Source organism: Vipera berus (assembly GCF_964194415.1).
Source record: "Vipera berus genome assembly, chromosome: 2".
NCBI lineage: Eukaryota > Metazoa > Chordata > Lepidosauria > Squamata > Viperidae > Vipera > Vipera berus.
Window position 1 is genome coordinate 174,637,366 of NC_138203.1, and position 17,946 is coordinate 174,655,311.

At 39.9% G+C, this 17,946-nt stretch overlaps 2 protein-coding genes across 10 annotated transcripts in view; one reads left to right on the forward strand and one right to left on the reverse strand.

The window, feature by feature from the left end:
* Positions 1-151: 151 nt before the first annotated feature.
* On the reverse strand, positions 152-6,900 carry TMEM220 (transmembrane protein 220). 2 transcript variants are annotated; one of them, XM_081318315.1, is made up of 6 exons: positions 6,108-6,900; positions 4,728-4,757; positions 3,308-3,368; positions 2,136-2,259; positions 1,067-1,126; positions 152-488 (listed from the first exon to the last, which is right to left on the reverse strand). In XM_081318315.1, the coding sequence occupies exons 1-6, from the start codon at positions 6,126-6,128 to the stop codon at positions 356-358; spliced, it is 429 nt and encodes a 142-aa protein (XP_081174441.1). In that variant the 5' UTR covers positions 6,129-6,900; the 3' UTR covers positions 152-355. The 2 variants fall into 2 exon arrangements, with proteins under 2 accessions (XP_081174441.1, XP_081174440.1); XM_081318314.1 differs by having other exon boundaries at positions 5,936-6,119.
* Positions 6,901-11,063: 4,163 nt separating this feature from the next.
* MAP2K4 (mitogen-activated protein kinase kinase 4) overlaps positions 11,064-17,946 on the forward strand; it is an 85,938-nt gene continuing 79,055 nt past the window's right edge. For 7 of the 8 annotated variants that reach the window (XM_081318307.1, XM_081318310.1, XM_081318306.1 and 4 more), the window contains exon 1: positions 11,064-11,535. In XM_081318307.1, the coding sequence (XP_081174433.1) occupies positions 11,454-11,535 (82 nt within the window). In that variant the 5' untranslated portion in view covers positions 11,064-11,453. Of the gene's footprint in view, positions 11,536-11,566; positions 12,124-17,946 lie in introns of those variants that run through there. The other variant, XM_081318313.1, reaches the window with a different exon arrangement.

Below are 17,946 nucleotides of genomic sequence, written 5' to 3' on the forward strand. Positions count from 1 at the left end.
ATATACAACATATACAACACTTCTTCCACTGATGTTGTCTGGCTTCAGCCTATGCTTCAGCATGAAGCTCAAACTATAGGCATCTCCCACAGAGATACTGATTTATTCAGTCCAACCTCTTGCATGTGTCGAGCACACAATAAAATGGAAATGATGAACCAACTAGCTTTAATGCAGTTGAAAACAAAAGGTCATAATCCACAGAATTCAGTTTTCAGTTATGTTGCAATTTTCAGTCTTCAGGAGCACTGGTCTTCATGGGAAATAATTAGCCTTATTTGTGGTTCCTGTTCCATTTGGCATCAGTAAAAAAGCAACCTCTGAAGTCATGGAATTCTTGATGCTTTCCATTATTTTAAATTACAGTTTTACAGTGAGATGGCCATGATGCTCGCATTTCTGTATTCACATAGATGTATAACCACATTACAAAAGGAAAAAGGCAGAGGAAAATTGCAATGATCAAGTGAAATCCACCCAGAGAATTTCTGGAAAGAAACAGGCAGAGATTTTGCTGAAATCTAATCCAATTCAACACAATTAACAGGAACTCAGAAACATGAATTATTCTTGGTTTTGTAAAAGTACATTAATGATTTCTGGAACCAATAAAGAAGTTATACAAATAGTCCTCACTTGGGACTGGTAACTCTACCACTAAACTGGGGTTTTAAACATGTTCTTAATTATTGTGTTAAATTTTAAATTTGGGCATTATATTTAATTGTATTTTAACTTTTATATTCTGTTTTTTATATTTATTGCCCTGTACACCGCCCTGAGTCCTTCGGGAGAAGGGCGGTATAAAAATATAATAAATAAATAAATAAAATAAATAAATAAACTAGAACTCCAGCTTCCCCGCTCAACTACTTGAGTAAAATTGGTTCTCTGCTAAATATATATGCCAAATAATTTGCTTCACTGTTTAAAAGAACTTAATCTCCAACTATAACAAGATTGCAAAAGTCAGACATCCTTGGCACAGGAGTATAATATATTTGTCAGGGTAAGAACAAGTTTTCTATGTATTACTAAGCTGGAACTGGCAAGTTAAAAGACTCACTTGGCTGAATTACGACAAAGGCTCATCCAGGCAGTAACAATCACCAGACCAAATAACTCCCTGTTTTTAATCAAAGACAACTATGTAAGTTACACAAAATTGATCCCACAAAATAAACTATATGCAAAGAAAGTCTTTGCTTATAGTTACAATAGCATTAATTCTGTTAGTACTGAACAAGCACATACTTACTGAAAACATACTGGCAGTTTAGGAAATAAAAAAAAATACGTGAAGAAAATTTATTTGCCATATTTTAATTAGTTGGGAGTATTAACACAATCCCATCAATCTCAGAGTTTGATTAGGGAATGCAAGTTACAGTACTTCCATTTTAGGCAAGAGATATAAACATTTTACTTGTCTTGGGCACTATCCAATTAATGCCATACATTCTTACATTAAAACATATATACATCAATTGTAATAAGATTGGTTGTAGTCTGGCTACCTTCAACATCTTCAGGTTAAAATATCTCATTCTATTTAAACATACAAAGCTAGATTAAATAGTGACTACAGAAGAACCCAAAAAATATATGTGGGCACTATTAAAAAAATCAGCCTATCCCAATACTTTGTATCAGGTGTTAGTAATCTCAGATTGCAAGATAAAATCTTCTAGGATTTCTTTCTATTGATTTTCTTGGCACATCAACATATATTGTGTGTCAGGAATTTGTTCTAGGGACTTCAAAGCTTTAAATCATTTTAATCCCTTAGATCTAGGGTAGCTTGAGGATCTCACAAGTGTTAAGGATGAGAACTATGATAATCATGAAAATACAGTAATAGTAATAGCACTTAGACTTATATACCACTCCATAGTGCTTTACAGCCCTCTCTAAGCACTTTACAGAGTCAGCATATTGCCCCCAACAGTCTGGCTCCTCATTTTACTGACCTCAGAAGGGTGGAAGGCTAAGTCAACCTTGAGCTGGTGAGAATCAAACAGCCGAACTGCTGGCAGCCAGCTGGCAATCAGCAAAAGTAACCTGCAGTACTGCATTCTAACTACTGCACCATCATGGCTTAATAATAGTGAATTAATGCAGAAAAGATTACTGACCTGCCTTCTTCCTCATGCAAGATGTTATTTTGAGCAGTAGTAACTAAGGAATATCCCAACACAGCAGAACCCACAACACAAGCAGCTGAATGTAGCTCTGATATACTCCTCCACACAAAGTTATCTGGAAAATGTGAATCATTTGTACAAATCACAATGGAATTTGCACACTGAATTCATTTTTCTTGGTTAATCTCTTCAAGAGCCTTCAAACAATAATTGTAGAGAGAAAACTCTTTAGATTTGGGATTTATGGCATATAATCAAGTCGAACAAGAAGAGGCACTTTTCATGCAGGTTGAAATATCTAAAAAAGCTGTATTTCAAAATTTAAAAACATAGGAGATACTGAAGAGAGAGAGAAAGCAGCTAACAGGCCAAGTTAGATACAGATAACACATAAGGAAATGAACATATAGTATGAAATCTCAAGGAAACTAGTCAGTATTAGTACTATTCCTTCATTCCAAAAGGAGTAAGAAGAGCAGAAGAGAATATCAGAAACGATAGATTTCAATTGACTCTGAATACTACTAACAAAAATATATGCAATCATATGTATACAATACAACAAACTACCTTAATAGAGAAGCAAATAACATATGGGTTTATACATTATACAGCTCAAGTTAAATGTGAAAGAAATAGAATGCTAGGCATATCTAAGAATTCTTAAAATGTCACATTCATGTGCTGCCTTTTCAACCAAAGAATTGACATATTCTCACTTCTGCTTTTATTCTCACAATAATCCCATGTCCCAATCCTAAATCGGTTAAGATGAAAACCTGTGGTGATTTAACACCTAAGCTTCCCCTCTCTGTGTCCAACTACAGTTTCCAATATCACAATTGTGAGGAACTTTTTTTGAGAAAAGAAATTGGGTTAAAAATAATTATAACTATCAACCATATTCCAAAAAGCATTTACCAAAAAATGGAAGAGTGTACTACCTTTACACAACTGTATGATTTCAATGTTCAGTATATTGACTAGTAGTTTTTTTACAATCATATATAAATTCATGGTTTAATAATGTAGCAAAGAATGTTCAGTTTCTGGATGGGGCACTAAAACTTGTTTCTAAATTATCAAAAAAACATAGAAGAGGTGAGTAGCCAGAATCTATCAGTAATTGGAAGAATGATCTATTTTGCCCAATAATACTATACCTGTGATTGGTGGATTAAGGCTGACTATCAGTGCAAGGCATGCTGGCACAGAGTATACAACCTAAAAGTGAGATGTATTAATATATATTTTGTAAATAAATGAAGATAGAAAAAAGGAAAATGGAAGTATTCAATTCCAATGACTAGATAAATAAACGAGTCCCAAGACTGAATCCCCGGGAGAAACAGGAAAGCTGTAAGCTGTGTTGCTTATTGTCTAAGGCAGGGGTCAGCAACCTGAAACAGTGAGAGCCGTTCGGAACTGGTTCCCACACAAAAGGAAAAATTGGGAGCCGCAAAAAATGTGTGTGCATGCGTGTACATGCGCACATGCGCAGAACAGGGTCTGACTGAAGAGTGGAGCCAAGGCGAGATATGCACCTACCCTGCATATTTGAATTGATTGGTTGAACTTTTTTAGTCCCCCCCTTTTTTTTTGACTACACGTAGCAGAAGACTGGGAGCCGCAGGAGATGGCTGAAAGAGCCGCATGCGGCTCCAGAGCCGCGGGTTGCAGACCTGTGGTCTAAGGTAAAAGCCCTTAGAAGGGCAAAAAAAGCTTGCTTGTGCAGAGGCTTTTTGAACCACGGACATTTCACAAAAGGAAAAGAATTGTCAAAGAAGCCACCCACCATCAAAGCAAACAGACCTGTCAAACTGAATGTGATGATTGCTGGTGAAATTATTCTTTCTTATGAATGTTTTGTCTGCTTGGGGAAACAATCAGTCTATGTGGGGAAGTAAGCTGCACACAGGAGAACACCTAAACTGTAATTTAGGTGTTACCTTCAGTTTTTTTTATTAGTAATTCAAGTTCACTTTGTAGTATTTGCACTATTAGAAGCAGATACAGAATGCCAGCTGTGAACTCTCAAGGAAGCTCAAAATTAGGCTACTATACAAAGGGTTAGCTTTGAAAACTGTTCAGCAATGGCAGTAAAAGTGCAGTTACAGTTCTTATGTGCAAAGCCACAATAGGACATTTTGCTCATTTGTGTATAGCAGCCTTTGTTAGTAAATAAAATATATTTACTTACTAGTGGCATGCACTTAATTTGAAACTTCAGTACAGTAACTGAAAAATCAACTTCTGCAATTTAAGTTCCTCTCACCAGATGCCATCATTAATTGCTTTTAGGTCCAGTTTTTGTATTTATTCTATATGCAGCAGGTGGCAGTATATAATCAGTCATGGCTGATCTCAAGGAAAACTCCCTCTGGTCTGATAAGCACCTTAATAAAGGCGGGATAAAAATGTACCACCCCAGTAAAATGTTAGGACATAATGTTAGCATAGCAAGGGACAAAAACTTACATATGTGTTTGTGTGTCTGTGTGTGTATGTATGTATGTCAAGTGTTTTTTTGATGCCCCCTGTTGGCCCAAATATGGGGAGAATACATACACACCACATACTCACTATCCAGAGTCCAGGATCGGGGTCATTGATCTGTAACAAAGAAAGCAAAACTCATTGCTATAGGCTCTGATATAGAATAGCACATAAAATTAAAATCCTTCATGATGAACCATAAGTCACTGTCAGCTTGCTCAATATGCGGAAGACTTACTAGAGATCTTTTCTCATTGATAAAGATCATGAGCAAATGTTAATTTTTGAAAACTACATAAAGAATAGAAAGAAATTGCAAACATCTAAGAGTGGGCTCCTCTTCTGATGTGCAGTTAAATTGTGTGCACCCTATGACAAACTTAACTGATGCCAACTCAACTGTAGCTCTATCCCAGTCTGTAGTATTCATTTTAAAAAGCAACATCAAATCACCTTCAAGTTGTGCTTGAAACCTAGTGACCACGACCTTTCCACATAGTTTCTTAAGCAAGAATACACACCAAATACTGTACATGCTTTTTCACTTGCCAAATTGTGGATAGGGATAAAATAGCAGAACGGTGGCAAAAGAGGCTTATTCCACACTAGACAGAAAAGAGCTCCCCCATCCTCCATTAATATGTCCATTGGCCACTTGATACATCACTAAGGTAATGAGTGAGAAGCATAACAGCTTTTACACATCTTAAGGGTTGGATTAAAGAGGAATTTTTTGCTTTGAGGCCATTCCAGCCTTGCTCTTGGACCAGAAAGGAAATGAAGCCGATTCTGAAAGAAAAAGAAAAAAGGCAGAACAATGGTATTGTCAGCTGGATAAATGGGGGGAGACCCTTACCTGAACAGGTAAGGTCACGGGAAAGTCCAAGGTTGCAGAATAGACCGGCACATCGAAAAATACCTCAGAACAAGACCTTGGCAAACCACTTTCCTATTGAAGCTAAGAGAACTACAGGGACGCGCGATGCTTCCAAGAGAGACCAGGAGTAGGAAGTCTTGACTCTTTACGCTTTTAAAGTTGCTTCTCTTGCGAAGCCTTCTCTGGAGTTTTCACTCCCGTCTCTTCCTACCGCTCTAGTTGGGAGTCGGTAGAGGATCGGGGGGGGGGAGGAGGAGGTTTCTTTTCTGGCGACGCCATTACTCGAGTCTTTCCCCAACTCGGGACCTTTCCAGGTTCAGCCCTTCGGCTACTAGAGTTCTGACCTGCGCTACTCCGGAGATTATCCTGCCCACTCTTTGTCCCTCTCAACACAAATACTCAGCCAGCCCAACCAGACCTGAACGGCTCCAGCCAGCGCGAAGAAGACGGCCATGATCAAGTTGCTGAGCCTCCATAGCCGGCTGGCGCCCGAGACAGGAGGCGAACTAAAACAGTTAGCCTCCATTGCCCGGAATTACGGCTTGCCTTTCCCAGCCCAGCCCGCTGAGTATACGCGGCCTAGGCGTCACCTTCTTTCGAAGCCCACCCATTTTTCCCACGCCGACGAGCTGCCAGGAGGACGTCCCACCAAAGGAACCGGGAACCCGCCTCTTGCCTTCTTTTCAGCGGGCTCGCGAGATGTGGGGCAAGTAAAGCATATCGTACGGGAGCCGGAACAACCTGTTACTGATACGCAGCCAATTTGGAGATGCGACTTTGAATCTTCTGTTTGTAAATAAACAGGCCTTGATCGCTGATGGAAGGAAGCCAGGTCTCTAGTTTCGAAGCTGACTTGACTGCTTCTTCCTTTTCAAGTGGGCGCGACCTCGACTTTCGTTGTCAAGATTGAAGGATATCTACCAACGGTTTCTTTTTCTTTTTTTTAAAAAAAGCACCAAATGAACTGCCAATAAAATCGTAAGGAAGGACTATGAGGAAACATTGAACATTATGACTGAAACATCTCTTTGATTTATTGTATAAGTGTTATTTATATTGCAATGAATTATTTATTGTCATTTAAGATTTCTGCAGTTCTGGCTTCAGTGGATTGTTGGTAATGTGGGTAACGTGAATTTTGGTACAAACGTTTAAGTAAAGATCTTCCTCTATTCTAAATTCATTTTTAAAGTCTTGCCCTCTGAGTTTTTCACTAAATTTAAAAAATGTACATACTGTTTTCTCCAGTGTAGCATCTCCCAATATGTTGTTAGGTAGGAATTCAAAATCTAATGAATGGTTGAAGATAATTGATAAAATTCACATATTTGTTACATTTATTTAAGCAATCCCTCCCTTTTTGAGAGAGATGGGCAGTTCAGAAATGCAAAATAAAAAATGGATTTAAATCTATTCCTGCACGCATCAGATGCTTAATAATGAACCCATAAACTTGATTTTAATTATGCATTTAGTGGTAAGATAATGTTTTGCACCAAGGGCCCCAAACTGAGTTGCCAGTTAGAAATTTATGCTGTGGAGTATGGACAAACTAACAAGATGCTAGTTGTATCTTTTCAGAGACAGTATAATACACCATCTTATTTCCTAGGCCTATCCGTCTATTGTGCTGGTGACAACCTTCAGGAAACTAACCTGGGCTATGAGTTATGTCAGAAATTCAGCCATACTGTACATGTCTCATCAGAGAAGCCAGAGGAAGAGTGTCTTGCTCACAAACAATATGGTGAGAGGTAACTTATAGAAACCTATACCAGACCTGTCATTGCCCGGTCAATCATCACCAGGTCAACAAGGACCAGGGAAGTGTTTGGATGTTGGCTGAACAACCAGGAACAACTACTGGAGGACTATTGGAAGAAAAGTTGCTTATCTGCCACAAATACCAAAGAGAATAAACTGGCCTGCAAGAAAGATGAAATGTAGATAGAAAAGAGCTATGGCAAGGCAAAGTATTATACAGCTGATTAAAAAAAAAACCCAGGCAAAGCAGATATCAATAAGGCCTGGCAATGGCTAAGAGCAGGCAAGTTGGAGAAAGATAGTGGGGTTAATTCTGGCTGTACAAGACCAAGCCTTAAGAACAAATGCATAGAAAGTCAGAATTAAAAGGACAGCAAGCAACAGCAAATGCAAGCAAATTCTGTCCCTGCAAAGAAGCTGAAAAAGCAGTGGAGCACCTAGTTATCTGCCACAAGAAAAATGCAAAGACTGACTGTAAGCCATGGCATGACAAAGTAGCATCAATAATGCATTGGAATACTTGCAACAAATACCATTTGCCTGCAAACAATAACTGGTGGGGCCACAGCATAGACAAAATAGAAAATGAAGAAGCTAAAGTAGTTTTGGACTTTGTAGAATTTAAACAAACAAGCATCTGCCACACAACACCCCAGACTTAATGCTTGTTGACAAAACAGTCTCGATAGCAGACGTTGCAGTACCTAAAGATAGCAGAACAGAAGACAAAGAACTGGAGAAAACCACAAAATACAAAGACCTGCAAATAGAATTGGCAAAAGAAAGCAGATAGTACCCCTTGAATGTAATTCCAAAGCATCAGCAGCACAACCTGAATGTTGTCAGAATCTCCATCTGTCAATTGCAAAAGGCAGTTTTACTTGAAATAGCTTACATTTTACAATATCTTTAACCTTGTCAAATAACATCTGCCTATCCTAGATCCTTGGAAAGTACTTAAAGATGCCAAATCCAGCCTAAAATCTGGACTCTTGTGACCAACCATGATAATAATAATAATAATAATAATAATAATAATAATAATAATAATAATAATAATAATAATAATAAATAATAATAATAATAATAATAATAATAATAATAATAATAATAATAATAATAATAATAATAATAATAATAATAATAATAATAAATCTCCAGTTATATAGATATAGGTGTATTAGATCTGGTTTTATCTCATAGCAGTTGCAACATGCTCTGATAGTAGAGATCATTAACATCAGTCTATTGTCATAGATAGATCCCTCTCTGATTGTATTCTAGCTTACTGATGTCACCGTTCCCGCACAGGGAGATAGGGCCTGTTTGACTGGCCCACCTGTACCCCAGGTGACTGATGGACCTTATGTGGTTCCTCCTGGCTTTCCTTGAAAATCTAGTGGCAATTCGGCTGAGGGCACAATCACTACTGGAATGGGCAGATGGTCTCTCCCTGTGCACCAATCCCAGGCACACATTGGTTTATTGAGTCTGTGAGATGAAGCATCAGAAGGAATGCTTGGAGTGCCCTTGGAATAATCACTGAGTTCAATCAAACATGAAAAAGAGCCCCACATGACATTTAGTTACCTATCCAGTCCCCACTGAATAGGCATGGGCCACAGTATCACCTGCAAGACTACCATGAGGAATGCTACTATTATTTGATAGATAAAATTGATTGGATCTGCTATAAGTTGCATTTTGATAGGGCAGGTCAGACTAAGATGTTGAGGGCTTGGGCCTGTGATCTGATTTAGGATGAATTGGACTTGGTAATTCCTGAAGAAATGACTAGGGTTCTTGGTGCTGTTAGTTCAACCACCTGTCTGCTGGAACCTGGTCTATGCCATGGTCTTAGCCTCTTTGAGGGAGAGGGCAGTGCCTCCACCCTTCTAAAGAGATGATGGTACATCTCTTTCTCAAGAGGCTGCAGTTGCATCCAAAGGGTTTTAGGTGAGTACTGCCCCATCTCCAATCCTCCTTTTTTAGGGAAGATTGTTGAGACTGTAGTTGCTGAGAACCCTGGATGAGAATTTCAGTGAGATTTCAGTATGGAGACAACCTTGGTTGTATTGTTGATGCATTTAGGTGCAATGTACTCCCAAGATCTTTCACCCATTCCATTTGTGCACTCGTTGTGCTCCATGATCTCTCAGTGGCTTTCAATTCACTGACCATATTCTTCTGAACTGGCTCCAGGGGTTGACAACTGGGCATCACTTTTCCATGGTTCTCTTCCTTCTTCAGGACTGATTCCAGTTGGTGCTGAATGGGTCGCTCCCCAAGTCCCTTCTTTTTGAGGTTCCAACACTCCTCCTAATCAACATTTACATGAAACCACTGGGTGAGGTTATTTATATCCCACAACCCCAGGCTGGCTAAGTGAGGTATTCCTCAACTTACAAAAGTTTGCTTACTGACCATTCAAATTTACAATAGCACTGAAAAAAAGCAACTTATCATTTCCCACACTTATGACCATTGCCACATCCCCATAATCACGTGATCAAAACTCAATACTTGGCAACTGGTTCATATTTATGACAGTTGCAGTTTCCCTGGGTCACGTGATCCTCTTGTGACCTTCTGACAAGCAAAGTCAATGGAGAAGCCAGATTCACTTAACAATTGTGTTACTATCTTAACTGCAGATTCACTTAACAACTGTGGCAAGAAAGGTCGTAAAATGGGGCAAAACTCATTTAACAAATGTCTCACTTAACAGCATACTTTTGTTGGTTCAATTGTGGTTGTAAATTGAGGACTACCTGTAAATAAATCCAAATATTTCTTGAATAGGGTAAAAACATGTATCTATTCATTGGGAAATAATAAAAATGCCTACTTTAAATATTGCATATGTTGGGAATACAGTGGGCAATAAGTTTACAATACAAGGCAAAAGCTAGAAAAACTTCCTTCAAAGAAGCCCTTTTCACTTTCTCATTGGCCTTTCAGGAAGTGTTTAAACCTTCCCATTTAATCCCATTTTAATCTGTCGTTTGAGGGGGTTTGAATGATAGTTTTAAATAAATACATATTTTTATAAATATTTTAAGGTATTTATTGTGTTCTAATGCTAAGGTTCCATTTTAAGTTAAAATAATGCTTGTACTGTAACTGATTTCTGATATTTGTAATCTTGAGCCCCCAGGTGGACAAGTAGTGTACAGTATACATCTTTTTTTTAAGAACGTCCTGTTAATTAATTACAACGCTGTAAATATCAACACTGAAGAAGCTGATAACCAAATAAGGTTCCTTAAAACACTTTGTTCACCAGTATACATTTCCCAGTGTAATATCCTATTAGAATCGCAGGACCACCTTTAATTAAGGCGAGGCAGAGCAGGATAATTTCACAGGCTCAATTCCGGCAGAACCGGACTGATTATGTTCTCTGGATCTCTAGAGATCTAATAACAGATTCTGTCAAGTAATGATCTTTCCTCCTCCTCCTCCTCCTCCTCACGCCGTCCGGCTTAAACAACGCTTAAACCGTTTTGTATACCCAAGCGTTGCAATTTAAAAGCAATTTAAAGACGAGGTGAGGCAGAGAGGCTTGTGCCTCAATGGCAACCCGTTCCTGGTTAAGAGGCAGGTTTGAAGCAGAGCCCTTACATTTCGAGGACGACCAACGTCTTTCTCTAACCAACCCTTTCGCTTGGCACAGTCTCCCACCCCGCCAGGATCTCTCTAAGGCGCTCACATTTGAAGGGGAGCGCCAACATGCCCGGCTAGGCTGCGAACTTGCGCGCACCGCGCGGCTTCTTCCCTTTCCTCCGTCCTTCCTTCTTGGCTCCTCTGTTTGGGCGAAGGACTCCGAGGCATCATCCGTTCCGCCCGCTGCCTGGGAGGGGTTATACTTGTGCCGCGGAGGTGGGAGGGAACGACGGAGGAAAACGGAGCCCCAACAGCGCGGAGAGGAGAGGAGAGGAGAGGAGCGGCAGCGGTTCGGGTCGGTCGGGGCCCGGGAGGCTGGCGCCTGTCGTCCCGAGTCGGGACTCTGGGTGTCCCGCCAGACACCTCGGGCACGCGCGAGGAGCCGGGGGCGGGCGCGCGGGACGGGGAGGGGGTCGGTCCGCTGCGCTGCTTCTGCTGCATTGCAGCCTCCTTCCCTCCCGCCGTCCGTCCATCTCTCCCTCCCTCCGCGTCTGGCGCGCTGTACAATGGCGGCTCCCAGCCCTGGTCCCGGCTCTGGCTCCGGCCCCGGGTCGCAGGCGGCGCAGACGACAGTCAGCAGCATGCAGGGTAAGGGAGCGCGCCTCGGGAGCGGCAACCCGGGCTCCGAGCGGCAATCCCGAGGCTCTATAGGCCGCGCTTCCACCCCCCACTCCCACTCCACCCCCGGCCTTCGCCTTGGACGGGCAGCACGCTCGCTCGCCTGCTTGCTTGCTCGCTTGCTTGCCTGCCTGCCTGCCTGTAGGGACAGGAGGGAGCGCCAGAGCTGGGCAAAGGAGGACCAGGCCTCTCTGGAGGATGATAGGCCTAGAAGCGCGTCCCGGGCAGTAGGAGGTGGAGGCTGAGTTCTTCTCTGGCGAATCCGAGAAGACACCCACCCCCACCCCCCCCACACACACCAGCTTTACCGAGTGTGAATTTCGGGGAGAGGGGGTGTGGTGTGCATGCAGGAAGACGAAACTGGGGTGGGGGTGGTGGAAAGAGTGTTGAAAGAGATGCAAGGCCACGAGAACGAGGGAATGAACGTGTGTGCGGTACTGGAAGGAGGGGAGGGGAGCGTGTCTCTATAAATATGCGTGCAAAAAAACACTCCCGAGTCGAAAGTAGATGATCACCCAGAAAATCGGACCTCTGAAACAAACTGATGCGTGAAGCTAGGTGGGTAATTTCCGGCAATGCGGGAAGTGGAGCTTTTAATGCCCCTCGCGAGATAAATTCGGGAACCTGAATCCCCGGAGAGAACTAGAATCCGGTGTAGAAGACGGGACGTGTGAACACAGCGGCAGAACAAATCTAGCCGCCTATGTGAGGGCTTGCTGTTCTGAGGTATATACGGTATGTGTGAAGTGTGTAAGGGAAAAGGTTACAGCAGGTCTTCGATGAGGTGTAGAGTATAAAGCTCACTAGATACCGTAGTAAGGCGTGTTTGTGTGGAGTCATGGAGGAAGCGGTGATGTAGCTTTAAGAGGCGAAATGAATAAAGGCATGAGGCGTTCCCTTAAGAAATTCGAAATAGGTACGGTGAGTGTGGAATGTAAAAGGCAAAAGAAGTAGATTCTGAGCATTCCTATTCATAGTAAAGGAAAGAGGATGATTATTGTTTACAGTGTTAAATTGTGAGAGCTCTCTTTTTCAGGATCTGTGTATATGGAGTATGAGGTTGACATGCTGTATTGCTGGTTAAATCCAGAAACACTCTCTCCATTTATACCATTTATACTATGATTTAGATTCACTGTGTTATCTATTAGGAAAAGCATTCTGGAATATACAGGTAGAAGATATTTTCATTATCATTTAATTCTATCTTGAGTTTCTTAATGCTCTATTTGTTATCAGTTCAGTATTTGGAAATGTGAGCATGTTAGTACACTAGTATGATAATAAATATGAGTTTAGTATTACTGAGATTGCAGAGTATGGATTTTCCTTCAGGACAACTGATCACTATGGTAATAGACTGGACAGGAAGTTTTTAATAATGTAATTGCTGCTTCAGAATCATTTCTATGGAAAGAGTGCTTATGTTTTGTAAAGCATAATAAAGATCTTGGATTTAATACATACCATAGTATTGCTATTTCAGGGGATCTCTAATGCCAGGGTTCCAAGCCTAGAAGAGCAGCTGTTATTGGGATATTGATTATGTTAAATTGTTCAAGCCAGTAGTTGACTAAATTAACTATATAAAGTGCTCATCACAGATGCTAGAAAACTGATTGACTTTTCCTTGCATTAAAAGTGCACTAAAATGTTTTTGCAAATATCAGATAATATACAGTAGTATTATATTATGCTTAATGTACAAATTTTGTGTTTGAAGCAGTGTACTATTGTATGCTGCAATATAAGGATAATCAAAGTAATATAATATCAGGATGGTATTCAAAACCTTTTTGAGGAGAAATATGTAATATAGTATTTCAGCAGCTATCTGTATATTGTAAAATCTAGTTTTGGACACATTAGTTTATCTCAGAAGCTGTAGTAGATGCACTTTGTTGTTGTTATCTGTGAAGTCGCGACCCCATGGACAGCGTTCCTCCAGGCCTTCCTGTCTTCTACCATCTCTTCTGGAGTACATTTAAGCTCACGCCTACTGCTTCAGTGACTCCATCCAGCCACCTCATTCTCTGTTGTCCCCTTCTTCTCTATTTTCTTCTGGTTTGTCTTATTCATGATTAAATTATATGAATTTGTTTTTTCTGGTGTTTCTGTCTCAAAACACCATAATATAAATATATTGACTGTGCTTCCTAGGAATGCTAGGAGTTGTAATTTAGTAACATCTGGAATGCCACAGGTTGCCACCTCTGATTAAACTATGTAAGTATAGTGTAGTATCTGGTTACCATGTGTAGCCAAATTTGACTTACTCAACCTAATTCCTAGAAGTGGTTATATCACTTTGTAGCATTTATGTATTAGTTTTGTCTCATAGTAAAAATATTACTTTCCCTGGATATTAGAAATAACGTGCTGAATTGATAGGACTTTTAGATTTATTATGTATTTGGGAAAACATCTTGTTTAAAGTTATTTTCAAATCTGCTTATTGTAACTAATAGTTTATAATAGGCACTCTCTACTTTAACAATTTCTATATTTGAAAGACATTGTAATCAAATTGGAAGCTCTTAGTCTTGAATTACTTCAAATAAATTATCCAAAGACAGACTGCCCTAGCTGGCTGCTCCTGAGGGAAAAAAACACCTAAATTCTAAATACTTGTATATTGCTGTCTTTTTTTTCCCTGCCATTCAATCATGTTCATTTCTTGGAGACTGCCTGGACAGGTTCCTGCAGTTTTCTTGGCAAGATTTTTCAGGAGTGGTTCACCAGTGCCTTCTTCCTAGGGATGAAAGAGACTACTAGCACAAGGTCACCCAGCTGGCTTTGCGCCTAAGGTGGGACTAGAACTGAATCTCCCAAGACATTTAACATTCAGAATATGATGGTGTCATCACACAGTACAGTATAACCAGCCGTGATTAATGAAAATTAAACTGCATTAAATCACTATTTTTTAAAAAAGAGAAAAATCCAACTTCATGCAACAAGACTTTCCATGTGTTCCTTCTTTCAGAAACCTGCCATATTTCTTCCTTCAATCTACTCCACAGGCTCTCAAGTTGTAAGTTGGAGAAATGAACCACTCCTTCTGTTGATAGGAACTAATTGATCAATAGAGTGAATTAGCATGATTACGTAAAGGTAAAGTTTCCCCCGCACATGTGTGCTAGTCGTTTCCAACTCTAGGGGCCGGTGCTCATCTCGGTTTCAAAGCCGAAGAGCCAGCGCTTGTCCGAGGACATCTCCGTGGTCATGTGGTCATGACTAGATGCCAAAGGCGCATGGAACGCTGTTACCTTCCCACTGTAGTGGTCCCTATTTTTCTACTTGCATTTTTACGTGCTTTCGAACTTCTAGGTTGGCAGAAGCTGGGACAAGTAACAGGCGCTCACTCTGCTACGTGGCACTCGGGATTCGACCCGCCAAACTGCCGACCTTCTGATCGACAAGCTCAGCATCCTAGCCCACTGAGCCACAACCATTATTTGATTATCAACCATTATTTAAATAATTTATAATAATCAGATTTGTTTCTGCTTCATTTACAAGTCCCAACTACTTTATAGAAGAAACTATATTCTCATTTCTAAAAATTATTGATAGTGATTCCTCATTTTTAAAATAATGTTACATATGCATTATAATAGATGGGAAGCTTGAGTAGAAAAAGTAAGTTTAGATACTTCTTAATATAGGTCTTAATACAGGAATCGAATAGTTTCATTGTCTACATATGAAACTTTCATACTACCATTCTATCATTCTAGATTTGATCAAATATTAAGAGATCAGTTATCTTTTTAGTCTCTGAATGTTTGTGAGATTTTTGGTGCTTCAATAACTATACCAGTTTACACATGTACAAAAGTGCTTCTCCCATTTGTTTCAGTGGTAGGTGACATACAGTTGAATACAAGGTGTATATTAATAACTCAGTGAGTAAGGAAGCCTAAATGCTTGATCACTCTTACAGATCCTTGGATGCAAGTCATATATTATGGTTCAAGGTCAAAAGCCATTCTGCTGATCTCCAACTTGCTAAATGCATGATTCCACTGTAACAAGTATAGACTTGTCTTGGTCACTGCCTCTTTTGGAGAGGATTTAATATGTTTCTTTTCCCTTCAAGTGGTGAACATCACACCAATACCCTAGATAAGTTTAGGTAGTTTTCAGAATGAACCAGAAATGATTAATTGCTCACAAAGAAAAAGAATAGAGCTGTGTAATGTGTGTTCCCATATTTAAAAGGTGGTGATGTGCTTCCTCAAGAAGCCATTGCTGGATCCTATATTTATTGTTGATTTTAGTCCAGTCTCCATTGGATTAGATTGCTGAGGGCTCTGGAAGAAATGGATTATCTGGACCTATTTGTGTTGAGTTTCAGGCTGGGACAAAATTGATTATGCTTGACAACGAATTTTGACAGAACCAGTTGGGATGATATCACCATCCTGGTTCTTCTTGATCTCTTAGTGATTGTTGATAACCATGGATCATGGAATCTCTCTAGATTGGATATGGAGTTTGGTAGTTGGAGATGAAGATTTTTTTAGGGCCATGTTGCTACTGTAGACTGGTTTTCTGTGACTGGTTCCAGTAGATGCAGGAGGGAACTATTGAGAAATCCAGCCCAAAACAAACCAGGGTGCCTCAGGATTTGACTTTTTAGTCTCCCTTGTTTTCACTTCTACATGAGTTCAGCTTAGTGTTCATTCATCAACCTGTACTTAGTTGTCCAAGTTATTCTGTTCCATTTCCTGGAAGATGTTTTGATCTGGTTGAGGAACAACAGGTTTAGCACTGATAAAAATGAATGCCTAATAGGTGCATAGATCTTCTGGGGATAGTGATTCTCTGTCTTTGGCTGTGGGTAAATGGCACTTTTCCATGCAGAACTAATATACAATTTGGGAATCTTTCTGGATTCACAGAACCTAGTCAAAGATCAGGTGGCAGCTGTGGGCTTCTTATAGCTTCGTTATGTACCAGCTGTACACAGTCATGTATGTCTTAGTCCCTTTATGTGGGGAGTACTGCAACATGTTGTACGTTACTGTAGCTCCTCTTGAACGCCACTCAGGAGGTACACCTGTTCCAGAATGTAGCAGTGCAAGCAGTTATGGGGCACCCCTATCATATGAGTTGCCTTGTTTCAGTTAAGCTTTAAGTGCAATTCCAGGTCCTGGTTATCACCTATTGGTGCTTTATGGCATAGGGCCTGGGTATTTGTGAGGCCACCTCTCTCCTATCATTAGATCTACCAGAGCTGACATGCTTCATATTCTTCCATTAAGCAATATCTTCTGATGAGATTTATGAGGTAGACCTTCTCTATCACAGCAATTGCCCCTTAGAAAAACATCTCCCCCTCCCTAAGGTTTGGACTAAGCTGAAACTGCAGGCCATTAAAATGTCTTTGAAAACATGATTGCACCCTTTAGCCCCCTCCCTCAGGTCTTGGGATAGGTCAGGATATACCCATTTGATGAGCAGTGTCTAGTTAGGATATGTTTGTTCATCTCTGCTATTCTTGTTATGTTCCCTTTTTGTTTGTTTTAGGCAATTTATTGTTTTGAAAGTGTACACTACCTATAATGGAGTTGGGCATCTTTATAAATCTTAATTATAAATAAATCCAGATTTATAGAACAAAATATAATCCAGAATGTAGACAGTGTAAGCATAGCATCTTTCTTTAAATCAAAGGCATCTTTTTCTGGGATCTTGTATCAAGTGTGCAAGCCCAAGAGAAAAAAAAACTATTGACTTAAGATTTTTCCAACAGGCTTACCTGAGTCCTTTGACTCTGGATCTTTGCACAGTGCTACTAGAAGAGAAGTAATTTAATATAAAACAAAGAGCAAATTAATCTCTTCTAGGAATGATCCCTTAAATATCACTAAAATACAAGTTATAATAATTTGCAAATGTACTTTACTGTAATCTATTTTAAAATTTGAACATGGTTAAATATTCTGTCCTAATCAGCAGTATTTAGCATGCCTCCTTGTAGACCTAAAGCTTCATATGCAAGAAGTGGAGTTTTGAAGGAGAATATACCATATCATAAGGCAACATTGTCCATTGTTTGACAATTGTTAGGACATTTTTCTAATATATATATATATATATATATCTAACCTGCTAAGCTTGTAAGCCGCCCTGAGTCTTCGGAGAAGGGCGGGATATAAATGGAATTAAAATAAATAAAATAAAAATAAAAATCTACCTGTTTGTATTTTCAACGTACTGGTTCTGGTCTTGCCCTCTGGGGCAACCAAACAAGTGTACTCCCTCATTTGTATAATGGTCCTTTTTAGATATCTAAAGACTGCTATCATGCTTTCTTTCCTTTTCCAGGCTAACCATACTGACTTCCTTTAACCTTTTCTCTTAGAACTTAAG

What these genes read in the sequence shown, in the direction of transcription:
- TMEM220 (XM_081318314.1), bottom strand. Translation starts at nt 6,043, where the DNA reads ATGGAGGCTAACTGTTTTAGTTCGCCTCCTGTCTCGGGCGCCAGCCGG. An exon ending in CCGATCCTGGACTCTGGATA is followed by an intron (nt 3,369 to 4,727) that starts GTGAGTATGTGG and finishes TCTCACTTTTAG; the next exon opens with GTTGTATACTCTGTGCCAGC. An exon ending in TTGCATGAGGAAGAAGGCAG is followed by an intron (nt 1,127 to 2,135) that starts GTCAGTAATCTT and finishes GATTAAAAACAG; the next exon opens with GGAGTTATTTGGTCTGGTGA.